The sequence below is a fragment of the Cebus imitator genome, unplaced genomic scaffold, assembly GCF_001604975.1.
Source record: "Cebus imitator isolate Cc_AM_T3 unplaced genomic scaffold, Cebus_imitator-1.0 Scaffold231, whole genome shotgun sequence".
Taxonomy (NCBI): domain Eukaryota; kingdom Metazoa; phylum Chordata; class Mammalia; order Primates; family Cebidae; genus Cebus; species Cebus imitator.
The window spans coordinates 855,355-880,646 of NW_016107546.1; the positions used below are offsets into that span (position 1 = coordinate 855,355).

At 38.5% G+C, this 25,292-nt stretch overlaps 1 protein-coding gene across 1 annotated transcript in view; it reads right to left on the bottom strand.

The window, feature by feature from the left end:
- The window catches only part of AK9 (adenylate kinase 9), a 209,229-nt gene that overhangs the window by 85,826 nt on the left and 98,111 nt on the right, over nt 1–25,292 (bottom strand). The window contains exons 19-20 of the mRNA XM_037727441.1: nt 9,233–9,309; nt 4,601–4,753 (exon numbers count right to left, since the gene is read on the bottom strand). Coding sequence (XP_037583369.1) covers nt 4,601–4,753; nt 9,233–9,309 — 230 coding nt within the window. The remainder of the gene's footprint in view (nt 1–4,600; nt 4,754–9,232; nt 9,310–25,292) is intronic.

Consider the following 25,292-nt stretch of genomic DNA (forward strand, 5'->3'; position numbering starts at 1 on the left):
GAGTCTGATGGGCTTCCCTTTGTGGGTAGCCCGACCTTTCTCTCTGGCTGCCCTTAGCATTTTCTTCTTCATTTCAACCCTGGTGAATTTGACGATTATGTGCCTTGTGGTTGCTCTCCTTGAGGAATATCTTTGTGGTGTTCTCTGTATTTCCTGGACTTGAATATTGGCCTGTCTTGCTAGGTTGGGGAAGTTTTCCTAGATAATATCCTGAAGGGTATTTTCGAGTTTGGATTCATTCTCTCCGTTACATTCAGGTACACCTATGAAACATGGATTAGGTCTTTTCACATAGTCCCATATTTCTTGGAGAGTTTGTTCATTCCTTTTTACCCTTTTTTCTCTAATCTTGTCTTCTCGTTTTATTTCATTGAGTTGATCTTCGACCTCTGATATCCTTTCTTCTGCTTGGTCAATTTGGCTGTTGAAAATTGTGTATGCTTCATGAAGTTCTCGTGTTGTGTTTTTCAGCTCCATCAATTCACTTATATTCCTCTCTAAGTTGTTTATTCTCATTAGCATTTTGTCAAATCTTTTTTCAAGATTCTTAGATCTTTGCATTACGTTAGAACTTGTTCTTTTAGCTCACAGAAGTTTCTTATTACCCACCTTCTGAAGCCTGATTCTGTCAATTCATCACACGTATTCTCCATCCAGCCTTGTTCCCTTGCTGGTGAGGAGTTGTGATCCCTTGTCGGAGGAGAGTGTTCTGGTTTTGCGTGTTTTCATCCTTTTTGCAATTGTTTCTTCCCATCTTTGTGTATTTATCCACCTGTCATCTTTGTAGTTGTTGTCCTTCAGATTGGGTCTCTGAGTGGATGTCCAGTTTGTTGATGATGAAGTTATTTCTTTCTGTTTCTTAGTTTTCCTTCTACCAGTCAGGCCCCTCTGCTGTAGGACTGCTGAAGTCCACTCCAGGCCCTGCTTGCCTGGGGATCACCTGCAGCAGCTGCAGAACAGTAATGGTTGTTGCCAGTTTCTTCTTCTGGTATCTTTGTCCCTGAAGGATACCTGCCTGATGTCAGTCTGAGCTCTCCTTTATGAGGTGACTCTTTGGATATATGGGGGTCAGGGAGATGCTTGAGGAGACAGTCTGTCCTTTATAGGAGCTCAAGTGCTGAGCTGTGAGCTCCATTGTTCATTCAGAGATGCTGGACTGGTATGTTTAATCTGCTGCAGCAGAACTCATAACTCCCCCTTTTTTTCCCCAAGTGCTCTGTCCCAGGGTGTTAGGGTTTTATTTATGAGTTTCTGTTGTACTGCTGCCTTTTTTCAGGGCTGCCCTGCCCATCAAGGAGGCAGCCTAGTCACTGTCTGCCACAGATGCTTTGCTGAGCTGCTGTGGGCTCTGCCCAGCTGCCGTGTGATCTTCCCTGCAGTCCTGTTTATATGGGTATAGTTAGAACTGCCTCAGCAATGGCGGTCCACTTCTGTAATGGCGGACTCTCTTTGTAATGGCAGGCTGCCTTGGCAATGACGGGCTGCCTCAGCAATGGTGGACTACCTCTGTAGTGGTGGAGTGCCTCGGTAATGCGGACGCCCATCCCCCACGGAGCTGGACCGTCCAGGGTTCAGCTGTGGTTGCTGTGAAACTCTCAATCCAGAGCATTTCAGATTGCTGTTTTTTGTGGGAATGGGACCAGCTGAGCCTGATCACCTGGCTCTCTGCCTCGAAGCCTTTTTTTTTTTTTTTTTTTAAGTTGGAAGGTTGACTGTCTCCTAGGTGTTCCAGTTGCCTGTTGAAAAGGTGCTGGAATCTGTGTGATTTACCATGCGGTGACCCACTGTGCCAGCTGAAACAGCCGCACTGAGATTTGTGGCTCTTTTTTTCCTGGGAATCTCCTGGCCTGGCTCCCTGATTCAGTCCCTTTTTCTATCAGTTGAATGGGCGACTCTGTCTTCCCAGAGCTCCAATCGCCAGCTAAAATGGTGCCTGGATCCATGTATTTTGTATGGAGAACTGCCATGCTGGGGTGCCGGCCAAAACAGCTGCACCAGCCAAAACAGCCACACTGGCGACCCATGGTGCTCCTCCACCTGGGAATCTCCTGGTCTGTGGGCAATAAAAATCCATCTGGAAATGCGGTGTCTACTCACCCTCTGCACTTTCGCTGGGAGCTGCAATCCTGAGCTGCTCCTAATTGACCATCTTGGATCCTTCCTGTTCCTGATTTCTTTTACACATTACTTATAATGAGTTTCTGTTAAAGTATCCATGAAGCCAGGCACAGTAGCTCATGCCTGTAATCCTAGCCTTTGGGAGGCAGAAGTGGGAGGATCGCTTAAGGCCAGGAATTCAAGACCAGCCTGGGCAACATAGCAAGACCACATCTCTACAAAAAATAAAAATTAGCCAGGCATGGTGGCTCATGCCTGTGGTCCTAGCTACTTGGGAGACTGAGGTGGGAAGATCACTTGATCCCTGGAGTTTGAGTTACAGTGAGCTATGATTGTACCACTGCATACTAGTCTGAGTGACAGAGCAAGATGCCATCTCTATTACAAAATTTCTATTCAATATATTCATTAATTTTGATCTGCAGATGCAGTATACAGCTAAGTCATTCTAGAATTTTTATTTTCAGAATCAGATTTTTCTCAGGTATGCTACTGTGCTTTTTCCATAATATAAGAAATAATTTACAAACCTAATTTTTCAGGCACAATTTTTTCCCTATAGCAGTAGTTCTCAACTGTTAGCATGTATAAGAATCACTGGGGTGTTCATTAAAATGCAGATTTCTAAATTCTATCCTAGACTTACTGAACCAGAGCCTGCATAGAGCCTTATTTTAAAATAAGATCCATCGGTGATTCTGATACAGGTGATCTACCACCTATACTATGAAAAAATATTTCTCTTTTATGTGAAACTCTAAAGTTTCAGTTAAGCATTTGTTTAAGAATTTAAGCAGATTATCCCTTATTTCTTAGGTGAAATCATGAACCTGCCCCTAGGCATTCCATTCCTGCAACCTGCATCTGTGCAAAGGAAGTATGGGAGATACTGTTAGTTGGCTCCCTCAACCCCTCCCCCCTATTCTTCTATTCTATTGGCTTCTACCATCTAGCAAGGAAGCCAAATCCAAATTAAATTCCCAGATTCCCTGCAGATAGGGGTAGACAATGATATAATATTCTGCTCAATGAAATGTAGGCAAAAGTCTCTGGGAACTATTTCTTGAATTAGAAATAAAAAGTAAAAGCTTGCAAGAGGAAACATGCAGGAGCCACCTTTGGATTGTGAGGATGGAATCATATACTTCATCAAAAGTAGTGGAGAGAAGTACAGGAGGAAAGAAGATGCTTGGGGCTTCGATATCTTTATAACAAACCAGACTAGGGCTCTTAGATGTGCATAATATGTGTTTGCCATTCCTTGACATCTCATTCTCATGAACATTCCTGATGTGCCATCATGAGGGCAGAATTCCAGCGGATCAATGATATGCAGGAGTTACGCATGACTGAGTGGGCAGGTGGGGAATGCTGACAGCCTTAGAGATCACACTTTTACTTTGAACTGGGACTTGTTTCAAATGCAGAAAGTAAACAATGACATTCAGAGAAACACAAATGACCAAGGAACCCCATAATATCCTTTCTTATTCCCGTTACTTTCCTGTATTAGCCAACCATTTAGGCCGAAAATGATGACATAGAAGGAAAGGTAAAGGTAGCTAAAGGTAAAGAGTGTTGGAGAATATGTGTATATTAAGAAGAGAAATAAAAAATGAAAAAAAGTTTTGCTGCACAAACTAACTCAATATACTTGTCAGGATGAAACATCTGCACATACGAGCTGTGAAATATAAATTGTGCAATTTTCATTAATTTCCCTTAGTCCTGCTTCTTTTATAAGCTCACAGTACTTCCAACCCCTTAACTGCTCCAGGCTACCATATAGTTAGAGGTATCTGAAGACCTTTTATTTGTAGAATGAGTTTCAGGTTCAATACTAACTCTGCTTGAAAACACATACAAGCCTCATTCCCATCACAGGTGGGTACCCTATCTTCCTGCACTCTCTAGTTCTTGGAGTGGCTTTCGTTGCCCTTTTCCCCTGCCCCAACCACCAAATGAGACCTCTGAGGTAGGGCTTAAAGAGTTAATTCCCTTATATTTACATTTAAAATGATCTTATATTTGCATTTAAAAATGGCATTGCACACCATAAAGAGGAGCTGTAAAATTCATGCTAATAATTCAAATTTTTAATTTAATTTTTCTTTACTAAGAGCAATAATAAACAGCAAACAAAAAAAAAACACGATGACAAACAGAGAGAGATACTATGGAAGAAAGGAAAAAGCGTTATATTTTACTACCTTTAGTGACCTTTTTTTCCTGCTATTTGAACAACATGCCCCCAAAATTACATAACCAGCTGTGCTCATGCCAGTGCCGGAGCAGAGCAGACTCCACTTTCCTACCACACTCAAAACTGTGGGATTTGGACTCAGTGCCTGCTCCCTGGGGGCTCATCTCTCCATTCTCATTCAGGTTCCATTTTACCAGCATATATACATACACACATGCCCAAACAGACACATTAATGCACAGGAGTAGAATTAAGAACATGCTCTCAATCAAGTCTAACCTGCTTCAGGCTCACTTTCAGGGACCTCAGATGCTTCAGACTCCTCAGGTAACAATGAGCCTCGGGTATCTTGAGATGCCTCAGGCTCTTCATGAACTTCTAACTCATCACCTTCAATCTCCTCTTCATCCTCATTATCAGTTTCTTCAGCTTCTAAAAAATTTTGAAGAATTAAACTATCATTTGGGAGAAGTCAACAGACATTTGTAGGGTGCTGATAAGTGCTGAGGCCAAACAAAGAATACAATATGGTCCCTGCCCTCTGGAGTATATTGTTTAATGGGGGAGATAGAAAAATTATCTATATATTATAGCTATTCATATAGCTATAATATGTAATGGTAAAGGATGCTACTCACCTGCTCAGAGTGCTATGGGAGTACCAGACTAGCGGTTCATTAAAAAATGGAAATGTTTATGGCAGTTCCAAATATCCTTACAGTAAATCTAGAAATAGCCCAATGTCCAAAGAAATGGCTACATCTGCACCATTCAATATGGCAGCCACTTGAAATGAAGTTAGTCCAAATTGATATATATATACTGCAAGTATAAAACATACAGTAAATTTTAAAGATTTAATATTAAAAACTAAATGTAAAATATGTGGCTTTTAGAAAATTTAAAGCTCCACGTGTGGCTCCCATTATGTTTCTAATGGGTAGCACCAGGCTAGATGACATATATAATGATTGATTTTCTTACAGCTAACTAAAAATAATAAATAATGTAGTATATTAATCAATACAGTAGATGTAAATACAAAATACAAAAATTAGCTGGGAGTGGTGGCATGCACCTGTAGCCCCAGCTACTTGGGAGGCTGAGGCAGGAGAATCACTCCAACCTGGGAGGTGGAGATTACAGTGAGCTGAGATCAGGTCACTACACTCTAGCCTGGGTGACAGAGTGAGACTCTGTCTCAAAAAATAAAAGCAGAACTAGTAGCTGGTTTAATAACTACCATAATTTTGGAACAGTGATAAGCATGTAAAGATATGTAAAACTGTAATGTGATATGAATACATCTTCATTTCTTTTGGTGACAAAGTCAAGGTATTGCTAATATTATTGTGGTTTGCTGCTTATATTAATTGCTTATTAAAGGAAATAATAAATTTCAGTTAAAAATTAGTGAAAATAAATTTGGGATTATTTTCCAATTAAGTTTACATATCCTTGAATTTTACCCACAGACCCTAGGTTAAGAACTCCAGTCTTTTTAAAATGTCTGTTTTATCTTTAAAAAATTTTTTTATTCCAAAAGTTGTTGTGGAACAGTTGGTGCCTGGCTCCATGGAAAAGTTCTTTAGTGATTTCGGAGGTTTTGGTGCACCCATTACCCGAGCAGTGTACACTGTACCCAATGTGTAGTCTTTTATTTCTCATTTCCCTCCCACCTTACCCCCAACTTTCCAAAGTCCATTATATCATTCTTATGCCTTTGTGTTTTTATAATTTAGCTCCCACTTATAAGTGAGAACATACAACGTTTGGTTTTCCATTACTGATTTACTTCACTTAGAATGATGGTCTCCAACTCCATCCAGGCTGCTGTGAAAACCATTATTTCATTTTTTTTTGTGGCTGAGTAGTATTCCATGGTGTGTGTGTATATGTGTATATATATCTATATCTATATCTATATCTATATCTATATCTATATAGATATATATATGGCATTTAGGCTGGTTCTATATTTTTTCAATTATGAATTGTACTGCTATAAACATGTGTGTGCAACTGTCTTTTTCAAATAATGATTTCTTTTCCTCTGGATAGATACCCGGTAGTGGGATTGCTGGATCAAATGGTAATTTTACTTTAATTCTTTAAGGAATTGCCATACTGTTTTCCACAGTGATTGTACTGGTTTATATTCCAACCAGCAGTGTTAAAGTGTTTCCTTTTCATCACTTCCATGTTAACATTTAGTTTTTAAAAATTTTTAAATTATGACCATTCTTGCAGGAGTAATGTGGTATGTCACTATGGCCTTGATTTGCATTTCCCTGATAATTAGTGATGTTGGGCATTTTTTCATATATTTGTTGGCCATTTGTATATCTTCTTTTGAGAATTGTCTATTCATGTCCTTAGCCCACTTTCCAATGGGGTTATTATTTTTTTTTTCTTGCTGATTTGTCTGAGTTCCTTGTAGATTCTGGATATTAGTCCTTTGTCAGAAGCATTGTTTGTGAAGATTTTCTCCCACCCTGTGTGTTGTCTGTTTTTACTCTGCTGATTATTTCTTTTGCTGTGCAGAAGCTTTTTAGTTTAATTAGGCCATATCTATTTATTTTTGTTTTTGTTTTTAGGTTTTTGGTCATGAACTCTTTGCCTAAGCCAATGTCTAGAATTGTTTTTTGATGTTATCTTCCAGAATTTTTATGGTTTCAGGTCTTAGATTTAGGTCCTTGATCCATCTTCAGTTGATTTCTCTGTAAGGTGACAGGTGAGGATCCAGCTTCATACTTCTACATGTGGCTTGCCAATTATCCCAGCACCATTTGTTGAACAGGGTATCTTTTCTTCACTTACGTTTTTTTTTTTTTTTCCTTTGGCTTTGTCGAAGATCAGTTGACTGTAAATATTTGACTTTATTCTGGGTTCTCTATTCTGTTCCATTCGTCTATGTGTCTATTTTTATACCAGTATCATGCTGTTTTGGTAACTATAGCCTTGAAGTATGGTTTGATGTTGGGTAATGTGATGCCTCCATATTTTTCTTTGTCTTTTGGAATAGTTTCAGTAAGATTGGTACCAATTCTTTGAATGCCTGATAGAAATCAGCTGTGAATCCATCTGGTCCTGGAGTTTTTCTTATTGGCAATTTTTAAATTACAGTTTCAATCTTGCTACTTGTTATTGGTCTGTTTGGAGCTTCTATTTCTTCCCAATTAAATCTAGAAGGGTCGTTTATTTCCAGAAAAGTATCCATCTCCTCTAGATTTTCTAGTTTGTGCACATAAAGGTGTTCATAGCAGCTTTGAATGATGTTTTGTGTTTCTGTGGTATTGGTTGTAGTATCTCCCACTTCATTTTTCTTTTTCTTTTTTCTTTATCTTTTCTTTTTCTTTTTTTTTCTTTTCTTTTTGAGATAGAGTATTGCTCTTTTGCCCATGCTGGAGTGCAGTGACACAATCTCAGCTCACTGCAACCTCTGCCTCCCAGGTTCAAGTGATTCTTGTGCCTCGGCCTCCTGATTAGCTGGGACTACAGGTGCCTGCCATCATGTCTGGCTATGCGTGGCTAATTTTTGTATTTTTAGTAGAAATGGGTTTTTGCCATGTTGGCCAGGCTGGTCTCAAACTCCTGACCTCAAGTGACCCACCCGCCTTAGCTTCCCAAAGTGCTGGGATTACAGGAGTAAACCACAATGCCTGTCCTCCCGTTTCATTTCTAACTGAGCTTATTTGAATCTTCTCTCTTCATTTTTACGTTACTCTTGCTAATGGTCTAACAGTTTTGTTTACCTTTTCAAAGAACCAGCTTTTTTTTTTTTTCATTTATCACATATATATATATATATATATATATAATTTCAATTTCATTTAGTTCTGCTCTAATCTTCATTATTTCTTTCGTTATTTCTTTTCTTCTGTTTTGGGGATCTTGGGTTCGGGTTTGGGTTGTTCTTGTTTCTGCTGGGTTTGGGTTGTAGTTGCTTCTCTCATTCCTCGAGGCATGACATTACATTGTCTATTTGTGCTCTTTCAGACTTTTTGATGTAAGCATTTAATACTATGAGCTTTCCTCTTAGGACCACTTTTACTGTATCCCAGAAGTTTTGATAAGTTGTGTCACTGTTATTGTTCAGTTCCAAAAATTTTTAAATTTCCTTCATGATTTCTTTGTTGGCACAAAGATCATTCAGGAGCAGATTGTTTAATTTCCATGTATTTGCATAGTTTTGAGGGTTTTTTCTGGAGTTGATTTCTAGTTTTATTCCACTATGGTTTGAAAGAGTACTTGGTAAAATTTTGATTTTCTTAAATTTGCTGAGACCTATTTTGTGGCCTATTATATGATCTATCTTGGAGGATGTTCCAGGTGCTGATTAATAGAATATATATTCTGCAGTTGTTGGGTAGAATGTTCTATAAATATCTGTTAAATTCATTTGTTCTAGGGTATGGGTTAAGTCCATTGAAAAACTCCAATCTTAAAAGAAACAGAGTAAGTTATATAATGAAGATGAGTGTTTAATCATAAAGAGAGTAAGTGAATAATAAGAGATGCGCTGTCTTCTCAACTTCTGTAGGATTGTTCTCATCGAAGTAATGTCAACAGCTATATGTCATCTGTATCAAGAGCAACCATTTAAAGACAAGCTGTATGTGCTACTCTGCTGTGTATCACTTATAGAGAATGTGTGAGTAGCTATTTGTGTCAAGAGTCATTTTCCTATGAATCCATTACTTCAGTGACAATATTATTTAGCATATAAATTGGAACACGTTAAGAATAAAAGGGAGTACTATAAAGACTTAAAGACCATAGGCATAAACCTGGGCTCTCATGGACAAATTGGGAAATGTGATCACCCAGCCTATAATTCGCTTGAAATACTGCAATTGCTTGCAATAACAATACCATGACACATTATCAGTAATAGCAATCTGTGCTTGCCTTTTACTTTCACTTTCAAATCTTCCAGTAGCCTTTGATTTTCTTCTTCAAGTCTCAATTCCTCTTCTGTGGCTTTTCTGAAATGAAAAGTTTCAAATTTAATTATCTTTGGAAATTCAGATATCTCACACTATTATAGGATTAAATGCTTATAGTGTTAAAAATAAAGAATAAATTTTGTAATATTAAACTTACTTTACAATGTATAATTTTAAATTACTCAGGTTGAGACTAGTTACTTTCCAGGTTTTTTTTTTCCTGGAGAAGAAAAATTGGAATGTTATACTTTGAAAACTTTTGTCTATTAATTAGGAAACCTGTCACAAATAAGAAAGGATTACCTACACCTATGTTGAAAAGCAAATGGGAGGATTTGTAGCATTTTTCCTCTGATTTAATGGTAAGTGTTTACAACATAATGTTAAGTAAGAAAAGTCGAATATGAAACTGTATATATAATAAAATTTTAATTTGGTATTTAGAATGCATATAAATGAAGAAAAAAAGACTAGTAGAAAACTAATCAAACGGTCAACACAGATGATGGCATATGAGAGTTTTAAGTTTTCTTTAACTTTTTGCATTAAAATGTTTTCTATACTGAATAAGCAGAACATTTGTAAACTTATCTTTCTAATATGAGAGAACCCTAATTATTTTATTTTTAACACGGTAGTGATGAAATTTAAAGAGACCTGGAATATGGAAACTTAAAAAGCTGGAGGGAATCTGTTTTTCATTAGGATAGAAGCACCAAACCCACCTTAACAATGGTGAAGAAAGGTGGAAGGAAAGTTAGTAAAATGATGGAGAAAGGCAATATTTATTAAAAATTAAAAGGTATATATCTTTGAATTAGAAATTTTATGTCTAGGAATTTAGCCCTCAAAATGAGGCAGACTACTGCTCAAAGGAACATATAAAATAATGTTGACTGAATCTTTAAAAAATTATAACAAGAGGAGATGATCCAAGATGGCTGAATAGGAACAGCTCTGGAGTGCATTCCCAGTGAGAACAACACAGAGGGCAAGTGAACACTGCATTTCCAAACTAGTTTTTACTGCCCACAGACCAGGAGATTCCCTGGCAGAAAAGCGCTATGAGTCTCCAACATGGCTGTTTCAGCCAGCACAGCAGGTCTCCGCATAAAAACTCACACAAATCTGGGCAGCTGTTTCAACTGGTGCCTGGAATGCCTGGGAAACAAAGTCGGCCATTCAACTGAAAAAAAGGGGGCTGAAACAGGGAGCTAGGTGATCTGGCTCGGCAGGTTCCACCCCTACAAAGACCAGCAATCTGAAATGCTCTGGATTGAGAGTTTCAGAGAAAGCACAGCTGGACCCCGAATGGTCCAGCTCTGTTGGGGGAAGGACATCTGCCATTACTTAGGCAGTCCACCACTACTGAGGCAGTCCACCATTAATGAGGCAGTCCACCATTACTGATACAGCCCGCTATTAACCAGGCAATCCACCATTACCGAGGCAGTCCACCATTATAGAGACAGTCTGCCATTACTGAGGCAGTTCTAACTATACCTCTATAAACAAAACCACAAGGATGTTCACCCAGCAGCTGGGCAGAGCCCACCGCAGCTCAGCAATGCCTCTGCTGGCAGACTGTGACTAGGCTACCTCCTCGCTGGGCAGAGCAGCTCTGAAAAAAGGCAGCAGCACATCAGGAACTTATAAATAAAGCCCCACCTTCCCAGGACAGAGCACCTGGGAAAAAAAAGCAGTTATGAGTTCTGCTGCAGCAGACTTAAACATACCTGCCCAGCAGCTCTGAATGTAATAACAGAGCTCATAGCTCAGGACTTGAGCTCCTATAAGGGACAGACTTGTCTCCTCAAGCAACTCCCTGACCCCCAAATATCCAAAGAGACACCTCACAAAGGAGAGCTCAGGCTGATATCCAGCAGGTATCCTTCTGGGACAAAGATAACAGAAGAAGAAACTGGCAGCAACCCTTACTGTTCTGCAGCTGCCGCAGGTAATCCCCAGGCAAGCAGGGTCTGGAGTGGACCTCCAGCAGTCCTACAGTAGAGGGGCCTGACTGTTAGAAGGACAACTAAAAAACAGAAAGAAATAACTTCCTCGTCAACAAAAAGGATGTCCACTCAGAGACCCCATCTGAAAGTCACCAACCATAAAGACCACAGGCAGATAAATTCACAAAGATGGGAAGAAACCAGCGCAAAAAAGATGAAAACACCCAAAACCAGAACACTCTCCTCCTCCAAGGGTTCACAACTCCTTATCAGCAAGGGAACAAGGCTGGATGGAGAATGCATCTGATGAACTGACAGAAACAGGCTTCAGAAAGTGGATAATAAAAGACTTCTCTGAACTAAAAGAACATGTTCTAACCCAATGCAAAGAAACTAAGAACTTTGAAAAAAGGTTGGATGAAATGCTAACTAGAATAAACAGCTTAGAGAAGAATATGAATGAATTGATGGAGCTGAAAAACACAACACAAGAATTTCATGAGGCATACACAAGTTTCAATAGCCAAATTGACCAAACAGAGGAAAGGATATCAGAGATTGAAGATCAACTCAATGAAATAAAATAAGAAGGTAAGATTAGAGAAAAAAGAGTAAAAAGAAATAAAAAAAGCCTCCAAGAAATATGGGATTATGTGAAAAGACCTAATCTATGTCTGATAGGTGTACCTGAATGTGACGGAGAGAATGAATCCAAGCTGGAAAACACTCTTCAGGATACTATCCAGGAGAACTTCCCCAACCTAGCAAGGCAAGCCAATATTCAAGTCCAGGAAATACAGAGAACCTCACAAAGATATTCCACAAGACGAGCAATCCCAAGGCACATAATCGTCAGATTCACCAGCGTTGAAATGAAGGAGAAAATGCTAAGGGCAGCCAGAGAGAAAGGTTGGGTTACCCACAAAGGGAAGCCCATCAAACTCACAGCGATCTCTCTGCAGAAACCCTATAAGTCAGAAGAGAGTGGGGGCCAATATTCAACATCCTTAAAGAAAAGAACTTTCAACCTAGAATTTCATATTCAACCAAACTAAGGTCATAAGCAAAGGAAAAATAAAATCCTTTATGAACAAGCAATTTCTTAGAGATTTCATCACCACCAGGTCTGTCTTACAAGAGCTCCTGAAAGAAGCGCTAAAGATAGAAAGAAACAACCAGTACCAGCCACTCCAAAAATGTACCAAATGGTAAAGAACATTGACATAATGAAGAAACCGTGCCAACTAACAGGCTAAACAACCAGCTAGCATCAAAATGGCAGGATCAAATTCACACATAACAATATTAACCTTAAATGTAGATGGGCTAAATGCCCCAATCAAAAGACACAGATTGGCATATTGGATAAAAATTGAAAACCCATAGGTGTGCTGTATCCAGGACACCCATCTCATGTGCAAGGATACACATAGGCTCAAAATAAAGAGATGGAGGAAGATTTACCAAGAAAATGGAGAGCAAAAAAAAGTAGGAGTTACAATCCTAGTCTCTGATAAAATAAACTTTAAACCAACAAAGATCAAAAGCGACAAAGAAGGGCATTACCTAAGGGTAAAAGCATCAATGCAACAAGGAGAGCTAATGATCCTAAATATATATGCACCGAATACATATGTATCTGAGGAGCACTCAGATACATAAACCAAGTTCTTAAGGACATACAAAGAGACTTAGACTCCCATACAACAATAGTGGGAGACATTAATTCTCCACTGTCAATATTAGACAGATCAACGAGACAGAAAATTAACAAGGATATCCAGGACTTGAACTCAGACCTGGATCAAGCAAACCTAATAGACATTTACATAACTCTCCACCCCAAATTCCCAGAATATACATTCTTCTCAGCACTACATCACAATTACTCTAAAACTGATCACATAATTGGAAGTAACTCACTCCTCAGCAAATGCAAAAGAAGGGAAATCATAGCAGTCTCTCAGACCACAGTGCAATCAAATTAGAACTCAGGGTTAAGAAACTAACTCAGAAACTAGCACAGCTTCATGGAAACTGAACAACTGGCTCTTGAATGTCGACTGGATAAACAATGAAATGAAGGCAGAAATAAAGATGTTCTTCAAAACCAACAAGAATGAAGACACAACATACCATAATCTCTGGGACACATATAAAGCAGTGTCTAGAGAAAAATTTACAGCAATAAATGCCCACATGAGAAGCAAGGAAAGATCTAAAATCAACACCCTATCATCAAAATTGAAAGAGCTAGAGGAGCAAGATCAAACAAACTCAAAAGCTAGCAGAAGACAAGAAATAACTAAGATCAGAGCAGAACCAAAGGAGATAGAGACACAAAAACCCTTCAAAATATTATTAAATCCAGGAGCTGTTTTTTTGAAAAGATCAACAGACTAGACCACTAGCCAGATTAATAAAAAAGAAAAGAGAAGAATCAAATAGAGGCAATAAAAAATGATAAAGGGATATCACCACAGATTCCACAGAAATACAAACTACCACCAGAGATTCCTACAAACAACTCTGTGCACAGAAAACAGTAAACCAGGAAGAAATGGATAAATTCCTGGACATTTGTATCCTCCCAAGCCTAAACCAGGAAGAAGTCAAAACCCTGAATAGACCAATAACAACGGCTGAAGTTGAGGCAGCAATTAATAGCCTACCAACCAAAAAAAGTCCAGGTCTAGGTGGGTTCACAACCGAATTCTATCAGACATACAAAGAGGAGCTGGTACTACTCCTTCTGAAACTATTCCAAATAATACAAAAAGAGGGTATCCTTCCCAGATTATTTTATGAGACGAACATCATCATGACACCAAAACCTGGCAGAGACTCAACAAGAAAAGAAAACTTCAGGCTAATATCCATCATGAACATAGATGCATAAATTTTCAATAAAATACTGGCAAACCAATTGCAACAACACATCAAAAAGCTTATTCACTATGATCAAGTAGGCTTTATCCCGGGGATGCAAGGCTGGTTCAATATATGCAAGTCTATAAACGTAATTCACCACATAAACAGAACCAAAGACAAAAACTACATGATTATCTCAATAGATGTAGAGAAGGCCTTTGACAAAATTCAACAGTCCTTTATGCTAAAAACCCTCAATAAACTAGATATTGATGGAACGTATCTCAAAATAATAAAAGTTATTTATGACAAACCCAAAGCTAATATCATACTGAATGGGCAAAAACTGGAAGCATTCCCTTTAAAATCTGGCACTAGACAAGGATGCCCTCTCTAACCACTCCTATTCAACATAGTATTGGAAGTTCTAGCCAGAGCAATCAGGCAAGAAAAAGAAATAAAAAGTATTCAATTAGGAAAGGAGGAAGGCAAATTGTTTCTATTTGCAGACAACATGATTGTATATTTAGAAGACCCTATCATCTCGGCCCAAAATCTCCTGAAACTATAAGCAACTTTAGCAAAGTCTCAGGATACAAAATCAATGTGCAGAAATCACAAGCATTTCTATACACCAATAACAGACTAACAGAGAGCCAAATCATGAGCAAATTCCCATTCACAATTGCTACAAAGAGAATAAAATACCTAGGAATACAACTAACAAAGGATGTAAAGGACCTCTTCAAGGAGGACTACAAACCACTGCTCAACAAAATAAGAGAAGACATAAACAGATGGAAAAACATTCCATTCTTATGGTTAGGAAGAATAAATATTGTGAAAATGGCCATAATGCCCAAAGTAATTTCTAGATGCAACACAATCCCCATCAAGATGCCCATGACCCTCTTCACAGAACAGGAAAACATTGCCTTAAACTTCATATGGAATCAAAAGAGAGCCCGCATAGCCAAGTCAATTCTAAGCAAAAAGAACAAAGCCGGAGGCATCACGCTACCTGACTTCAAACTATACTACAAGGCTACAGTAATCAAAACAGCATGGTACTGGTACCAAAACAGAGATATAGACCAATGGAACTGAACAGAGGCCTCAGAGGCAACGCCACACATCCACAACCATCTGATCTTTGACAAACCTGATAAAAACAAGCAATGCAGAAAGGATTCCCTGTTTAATAAATGGAATTGGGAAAACTGGCTAGCCATGTACAGAAAGCAAAAACTGGAGTCCTTCCTGACACCTTACAATAAAATTAACTCAAGATGGATTAAAGACTTAAAGATAAGACCTAGTACCACAAAAACCCTAGAAGAAAACCTAGGCAAAACCATTCAGGACATAGGCATAGGCAAGGACTTCATGACTAAAACACCAAAAGCAGTGGCAACAATAGCCAAAATAGACAAATGGGGTCTAATGAAACTCTAGAGCTTCTGCACAGCAAAAGAAACAATCACTAGAGTGAACTGGCAACCAATAGAACTGGAAAAAATTTTTGCAATCAACCCATCTGACAAAGGGCTAATATCCAGAATCTACAAAGAACTAAAACAGATTTACAAGAAACAAACAAACGAACCCATTCAAAAGTGGGCAAAGGATATGAACAGGCACTTTTCAAAAGAAGACATATATAAGGCCAGCAAACATGAAAAAATGCTCATCATCACTGGTAATTAGACAAACGCAAATCAAAACCACATTGAGATACCATCTCACGCCCGTTAGAATGACAATCATTAAAAAATCTGGAGGCAACAGATGCTGGAGAGGTTGTGGAGAAATAGGAGCACTTTTACATTGTTGGTGGGAGTGTAAATTAGTTTAATCATCATGGAAGTGTGGCAAATCCTCAAGGACCTAGAAATAGAAATTCCATTTGACCCAGCAATCCCATTACTGGGTATATATCCAAAGGATTTAAATCATTCAGTTATAAAGACACATGCACACATATGTTCATTGAGGCACTGTTTACAATAGCAAAGACCTGGAACCAACCCAAATGCCCATTGATGATAGACTGGACAAGGAAAATGTGGCACATATACACCATGGAATGCTATGTAGCCATAAAAAAATGATGAGTTTGTGTCCTTTGTAGGGACATGGATGAATGTGGAAACCATTATTCTCAGCAAACTGACAGAAGAACAGAAAATCAAACACCACATGTTCTCACTCATAGGCTGGTGTTGAATGATGAGAACAGATGGACACAGGGAGGGGAGCATCACACACTGGGGTCTGTTGAGGGGACTAGGGGAGGGACAGCCGGGGGTAGGGAGTTGGAGTGGGATAACATGGGGAGGAATGCCATATATAGGTGATGGGGAGAAAGGCAGAAAACCACATTGCCATGTGTGTACCTATGCAACAATCCTGCATGTTCTGCACATGTACCCTAGAACCTGAAGTGCAATAATATATATATGTATATTGGATGTAAAAAAAATTATAAAAGTATTATATCAGGAATTCACCAGTAAGGGAGTAGTTATGGAAGAACCCATTCATGTCAGCAGCACACAATGGGGGCACAGCTTTCCTCAGACCTGCTATTCTCATGCTCAGCATTCTTTGCATCCATTTTCCCTTCTTTTCAAAGCTAGTTATACGTATTGTTTTCAGAAGACATTACTACACATCTTCTCCAGTAGGTCTGTTTCTTCTTAATGGAGGGCGTTCTCTCACTGTATTTCAAATCCTACATTCTAGCCAGAAGTCTTGGCATAATTCAAGTTCTTTTTGTTCATGACTCAGCCCTCTAAGGGTACTGAGCATTGTTTCTGAACTCTGTCTCCATTTTTTTCTGTGTCAACAGGCAGTTTTTCTACAGGCATACCTTGCCTTATTGTGTTTTGCTTCATTGGGCTTTACAGATACCATGTTCTTTTTTTTTTTTTTTTTTTTTTTTTTTTATACAAGTAGAGAGTTTGTGGCAACCCTGCATTGAGCAATTCTATCTCAGACTTCCTCATTATTATTATATATCAGTGATCTATGATCAGTGATCTTCGATGTTACCATCATCATTGTTTGGGGTGCCATGAACCGTGTCCATATAAGACAGTGAACTTAATTGACAGATGTTGTGGGTGTTGTGACTGCTCCGCTGACTGGCTGATCTCTTGACTCCCTTCCTCTTCTTGGGCCTTCATATTCTCTAAGACACAATAATATTGAAATGAGGTTAATTAATAACCCTACAATGGCCTCCAAGTTTTTAAGTGAAAAAAGCCCCACGTTTGTCACTTTAAATCAGAAGCTAGAAATGGCTAAACTTAATGAGGAAGGTATATTGAAGGCTGAGATAGCCAAAAGCTATGCCTCTTGTGCAAAATAGCCAAGTTGTGAATGCCAAAGAAATGCTCTTCAAGGAAATTAAAAGTGCTACTCCAGTGAATACGCTAATGATACAAAAGTGAAACAACCTTACTGTTCATATGGAGAAAGTTTTTGAGTGGTCTGACTAGAAGATCAAACCAGCTACAACATTCCCTTAAGCCAAAGCCTATCAGGCGCAAGGCCCTAATTTACTTCAATTCTGTGATAGCTGAGAGAAGCAGGGAACCTGGAGAAAAAAAGTTTGAAGCTAGCAAAAGTTGGTTCATGAGGCTTAAAAAAGGAAGCCATCTCTATAGCACCAAACTGCAGTGCAAAGTGAAGCAGGTAAGTGCTGATGTAAGAGCTGCAGTAAGTTATTTAGAAGACCTAGCTAAGACCATAGATAAAGGTGGCTACACTAAACAACATATTTTTTAATGTCAACAAAACATGCTTCTATTGGAAGAAGATGCCATCTAGGACTTTCAGAGCTAGAGAGGAGAAGTCAATGCCTTGATTCAAAGCTTTAAAGGACAGGCTGACACTCTTGTTAAGGGCTTATGCAGCTGGTGAAGCCACTGCTCATTTCCCATTCCAAAAATCCTAAGTCCCCTAATAACTATGCTGAATCTACTCTGCCCGTGTCTACAAATAGAACAACAGAGCCTAGATGACAGTACATCTACTGCTTAGAAAAAAGGATTAATTTCAAAATATGACTGCTCATTGACAATGCATATAGTCACCCAAGAGCTCTGATGTAAACATACAAGGAGAATGAATGTTATTTTCATGCCTGCTAATGCAACATCCACACTGCAGCCCATGGATCAAAGAGTAATATTGACTTTTAAGTCTTATTATTAAGAAACACATTTCATAAGACTGCAGCTATCATAGATAACAGCTCCTTTAATGAATACAGGCGAAGTAAATGGAAAACCTTCTGGAAAGGATTCGCCACTCTAGATGCCATTGAAACCATTCATGATTTGTGGGAGGAAGTCAAAATATCCACATTAACAGGAATTTGGAAGAAGGTGATTCCAACCCTCATGGATTACTTTAGTAAGTTCAGGACTTTAATGAAGGAAGTGACTTCAAATGTAGTGAAAATAGCAAGAGAATTAGAATTAGAAGTGGATCCTAAATTGCTGCAGTCTTATGATCAAACTTGAACAGATGAAGAGTTCTTCTCATGGATGAGAAAAGAACGTGGTTTCTTAAGATGGAATCCATTCTTGGTGAAGACACTGTGAACATTGTTGAAATTACAACAAAGGATTTAGAATACTACATAAACTTGGTTGATAAAGTAGTGGTGGATTTGAAAGGATTGACTCCAATTTTGAAAGAAGTTCTAGTGTGAGTAAAATGCTACCAAACAACATTACATACTATAGAAACATATTTTGCAAAAGGAAGAGTAATAAATAGATGTAACACACTTCATCATTGTCTTACTTTAAGAAATTTCTGTAGCCATCCGACCCTTTTCAACCACTATCCTCATCAGTCGGTGGCCATCAACACTGAGGCAAAGCCTTCCACCAGCAAAATGACTGATTCCCTGAAAGCTCAGATGATTATCACTGTGTTCTTTTAAAGCATTTTTAAATTAAGGTATATAAATTTTTAGGCATAATGCTATTGCACATTTAATAGGGGACAGTATTGTATAAACATAACTTTTATATGCACTGGGAAACCAAAAAACTCATGTGACTTGCTTTACTGTAGTGGCCTCAAACCAAACCTGCAATTTCTCCAAGTTATGTCTGTACCTCAGATGGGGCTCTTTGTGACATCTTCCTTATCCAAATCCTGCATCAAGTATGTTGCTGCTGAGAATCTAAGACTTGAACACAACAAGAAAGAATTTTGCTGCCAATTCTTAGACATTTCTGTAAACCACTTGGATAGAAGATACAAAGACAAACCATATGACAGAAGTTATCTTGCCATTTGACTGGCACATTTGGAAACCGATGCTGGAAAAGTTTTAAAATTTAGCACGTCTTTAGATATTTGATCCAAGACGTAGTTCTTAATCCTGTGAAGTTCCTCTCTTTTCTCGCCGACCTGTAAGTCCTTTAAGTAAGTGCCTGACCAGTTTTTTTTAAAAATATAATTAGACTTTATTTTCTGAAGTATAAAGGAAAAAAGTTTGTTTTGAAATACTCAGGTTGAATTTTAAAAATCAACATATAAAAACATAGAAAAGCCTGCTTCAATCTGGGCAAGTGATGTTAAGTTTATAAAGACGTAAAAATTTAGAATCAAAAGAAGTAAAGATTGATTGTAAAAGTAACGTAGAGAATTCCATATGGTAAAAGAAGTGAGAGTTGGGAGAAAGTGGAGAAGATACCTTTTCCTTTTTTAAAAAAATTAAAGGTGCACATATTTTTATATATTTAAAATGTAGCAGATCTTCAGTTTAGAAATTACATGAACTTCGTTTTACTCTTATGTTGAACAGATCTCTATCTGTTCTCAAAGATTGGACTATTTCTTACAGACTAGAAAAAGATTAGGTAATTCCTTAAACACTAACAGTTGATAGCTAAGCTGTAGATTGAGTGTAGCTGATTGTAGCTAATTAGTAGATTTGTAACAAAAGTTTTAGGAGCTAAAAGGGAATATAAGTAACTTTGTAGTTATTGTCTGAACTAAAGTACTGTTTGGTCAATATATCACATAATAATTTTATTAACTAATTTAACTAAATAATACATATTTTTGTGTTAAATTTCTAAAGGAGCAACTAGCTTAAATGAACAAGGTACACTAAAAAATAAAATCCTCTGACACACATATCAGTTAAACCTCCCTCTACCTCTGTAATTACCTACCTTTCAGCTTTCTAGGGTTAAAGAGCTCTCCTAAGTCTCAGTTCAAATAGTTAATATTTGAAAAGGGGAAAAATAGCATTTAAGAAACTCAGAGGTGCCATCATCAATGGCAGGAGGGTCCATGAATTTACACAGAAAAATTTAGTTCTTAAATGTCTAGGCCTTTACTACTTTGAATAGTAGAAATCCCAGTGGACAAATTAAAATGTAAGGTATTTAAAGAGAATTTTTTAGCAAGGAAGAACAATTAGCAAACTAAATCATGGTTTCTTTTAATATTTTATTCTTCAATCTGAAGGACCTTATAATTTGTTAAAATTTAGTATTGACCTATGAACAGATAACTGTGTGGTCAAATTTAAAAAAGTCATTCATTATACCCACATTAGAGAAGAAGCCCTCAACGTTAAACCTGTCAAACATAAATAATTAGCCTTATTCTTTCCATACGCAGAACTTAGTCAGACTTTGGATTTTAGTCATGTCACACAAGTATTATATATTTTCATTTGCTTCTTATCATACTGTTTCTTCAGTTTGTAAATGCTAGTTAACAAAATTATTTTACCTATGCTCATTTTTTTTTACAGTGTTTTTTTGGAGCAGATGGCTGATTTAGAATAAGTTTGATATGGGCTGTGAAAACATCCACAACTGTGTGCTTTAGAGATTCTGTAAGTATTTGTGAAATTGCTGCTTTTCTTAAAATTGCCTAGAATCAGATCAAGTTACTAAATTACCATTTTGACTTCCACCAAGATGGCCAAATAGAAAGAGCTCCAGTTTGCAGTTCCCAGTGAGAGCGATCCAGAAGGTGAGTGATCTCTGCATTTGCAACTGAGGTACCAGTTTCATCCCATTGGGACTGGTTAGACAGTGGGTGCAGCCCAACGAGGGCAAGCTGAAGCAAGGTGGGACATTGCCTCACTCAGGAAGCATATGGGACCAGAGAACTCCCTCTCCTAGCCAAGGGAAGCCATTAGGGACTTTTCCAGACACTTTAGCACTTTGGCTCAGATGCTGCGCTTTTCCCTGGTCTTCATAACCTGCAGACCAGGAGTATCCCTTTGGTGCTTACAATTGCAGTGCCCCAGGTTTCCAGCACAAAATCGGGTGACCATTTTAGCTGCAGCAGTTTTTTTTTTTTTTTCCTCACACCCCAGCGGTGCCTGGAACACCAGTGAGACAGAACCACTCATTTCCCTAAAAAAGGGGGCTGAAGTCAGGCAGTCAAGTGATCTGGTTCAGAGGGTCTCACCCCCATGAAGACCAGCAAGCAAAGATCCACTAGCTTGAAATTCTTGCAACCAGTCTGAGCTCAACCTGGAACATTTGAGCTAGATGGGGAAAGGGGCGTCCGCCATTGCTGAGGATCAGGTAGGCACTTAAAAAAAATTATCTAACTATCTATCTATCTATCATCTATCTATCTATCTATCTATCTATCTATCTATCTATCTATCTTTATTAGCAGCATGAAAATGGAGGGTAGGAAGTTTTAACCTCACTTGTATACACAAAGTTGCCAGGAAGTTTACACAGCAACTGGGCAGAGACCACAGCAGCTCAGCAAGGCCTCTACAGGCAGACTGACACTAAAATACCTTCTTGCTGGGCAGGGCATCTCTGAAAAAAGGCAGCAGCCTGTCAGGGACTTATAAATAAAGACCCCACCTTCCTGAGAGAGAGCACCTGGGAAAAGGGGTTGTTGTAGTTTCTACTTCAGCAGATTCAAACATCCCTGCCTGGCAGCTCTGAAGGGAGCAATGGACCTCCCAGGACAGTGCTTGAGCTCTGATAAGGAAGAGACTGCCTCCTCAAGTGGATCCCTGACCCCCATGTATCCTGGCTAGGAGACACCTCATACAGGAGAGCTCTGGCTGACATCTAGCAGGTAGTCTTCTGGGATGAAGCTACCAGAGGAAGAAACAGGCAGCAATCTTTGCTGTTGTGAATCACCTGCAGGTGATTCCCAGGCAAGCAGGGCCTGGAGTGGACTTCCAGCAAACTCCAGCAGACCTGCAGCAGAGGGGCCTGTTAGAAGGAAAATTAGCAAACAGAAAGAAATAGCTTCAACATCAACAGAAGGGATGTCCACTCAGAAACCCCATCCAAAAGTCACCAACTTCAAAGACCAAAGGTAGATAAATCCACGAAGATGGGAAGAAACCAGCACAAAAAGGCTGAAATTGACAAAACCCAGAACATCTCTTCTCCTCCAAGGAATCACAAATCCTAACCAGCAAGTCAACAAAACTGGATGGAGAATGAGTTTGACAAATTGACAGAAGAAGTCTCCAGAAGGTGGGTAATAACAAACTTCTCTGAGCTAAAGGAGCATGTTCTAATCCAATGAAAGGAAGCTAAGAACATTGAGAAAAGGTTAGATGAAATGCTAACTAGAATAACCAGCATAGAGAAGAATATAAATGACTTGATGGAGCTGAAAAACACAGCACAAGAACTTTGTGAAGCATACACAAGTTTCAATAGCCAAATTGATCAAACAAAAGAAAGGATATCAGAGATTGAATATCAACTCAATAAAATAAAGTGAGAAGGCAAGATTAGAGAAAAAAGAGTGAGAAGAAATGAACAAAGCCTCCAGGAAATATGGGATTATGTGAAAACACCAAACCTACATTTGATCAGTGAACCTGAAAGGGATGAGGAGAATGAAACCAAGCTGGAAAAATTTCAGGATATTATCCAGGAGAACTTCACCAACCAACAAGACAGGCCAACATTCAAATCCAGGAAATAGAGAAAACACCACAAAGATACTTCACAAGAAGAGCAACCCAATACACATAATCATCAGATTCACCAGGGTTGAAATGAAGGAAAAAATGCTATGGGCAGCCAGAGAGAAAAGCCAGGTTACCCACAAAGGAAAGCCCATCAGACTCACAGCAGATCTCTCCACAGAAACCCTACAAGCCAGAAGAGAGTGGGGGCCAGTATTCAATATCCTTAAAGAAAAGAATTTTCAACCCAGAATTTCATATCTAGCCAAACTAAACTTCATAAGCGAAGGAGAAATAAAATCCTTTATGGACAAGCAACTGCCAAGAGATTTTGTCACCACCAGGCCTGCCTTACAAGAGCTCCTGAAGGAAGCACTAAACATTGAAAGGAACACCCAGTACTAGCCACTGCAAAAATATACAAAATTGTAAAGACAATCGACACTATGAAGAAACTGCATCAACTAATGGGCAAAACAACCAGCTAGCATGAAAATGGCAGGATCAAATTCACACATAACAATGTTAACCTTAAATATAAATGGGCTAAGTTCCCCAATCAAAAGACACAGACTGGAAAATTGGATAAAGAGTCAAGACTCATTGGTGTGCTGTATTTAGGAGACCCATCTCACATGCAAAGACACAAATAGGCTCAAAATAAAGGGATGGAGGAAGATTTACCAAGCAAATGGAGAGCAAGAAAAGTAGGGGTTGTGATCCTAGTCTCTGGTAAAACAGACTTTAAACCAACAAAGATCAAAAGGGACAAAGAAGGGCATTACATAATGGTAAAGGGATCAATGCAACAAGAAGAGCTAATGATCCTAAATATATATGCACCCAATACAGAAGCACCCAGATTCATAAAGCAAGTTCTTAATGACCTACAAAGAGACTTAGGCTCCCACACAATAATAGTGGGAGACTTTAACACCCCTCTGTCAATATTAGACAGACCAACAAGACAGAAAATTAAGAAGAATATCCAGGACTTGAACTCAGATCTAGACCAAGCAGACGTAACAGATATCTACAGAACTCTCCACCCCCAATCCACAGAATATACATTCTTTTCAGTACCACATCACACTTATTCTAAAATTGACCACATAATTGGAGGTAAATCACTCCTAAGCAAATGCAAAAGAATGGAAATCATAACAAACAGTCTCTTAGACCACAGTGCAATCAAATTAGAACTCAGGATCAAGAAACTCACTCGAAACCACAAAACTACATGGAAACTGAACAACCTGCTCCTGAATGACTATTGTATAAATAATAAAATGAAGGCAGAAATAAAGATGTTCTTCGAAACCAATGAAAATGAAGACACAATGTACCAGAATCTATGGGACACATTTAAAGCAGTGTTTAGTGGGAAATTTATAGCACTAAATGCCCACAAGAGAAGCAAGGAAAGATCTAAAATCAACACCCTAACATCATGATTAAAAGAACTAGAGGAGCAAGATCAAACAAATTCAAAAGCTACCAGAAGATGAGAAATAACTAAGATCAGAGCAGAACTCAAGGAGATAGAGATACACACACAAAAAAACCCTTCAAAAAATGAATGAATCCAGGAGCTGGTTTTTTGAAAAGATCAACAAAATAGACCACTAGCCAGACTAATAAAAGACAAGACTGAAGAATCAAATAGATGCAATAAAAAATGATAAAGGGGATATAACCCACTATCCCACAGAAATACAAACTACCATCAGAGATTACTACGAACACCTCTATGCAAATAAAACAACATATCTAGAAGAAATGGATAAATTCCTGGACACTTATGCCCTCCCAAGACTAAACCAGGAAGATGTCAAATCTCTGAAGAGACCAATAACAAGGTCTGAAATTGAGGCAGCAGTTAATAGCCTACCAACCCAAAAAAGTCCAGGAACTAGCTGGGTTCCCAGCCAAATTCTACCAGAGGTCCAAAAAGGAGCTGGTAAATTCTAAAACTATTTCAAACAATAGAAAAAGAGGGAATCTTCCCTAAATCATTTTATGAGACCAACATCATCCTGACACCAAAACCTGGCAGAGACACAACTGAAAAAGAAAATTTCAGGCCAATATGCGTGATGAACATTGATGCTAAAATCCTCAATAAAATACTGGCAAACTGAATCCAACAACACATCAAAAAACCTATCCATCATGATCAAGTAGGCTTCATCCCTGGGATGCAAGGCTGGTTTAACATACGCAAATCAATAAACATAATTCAT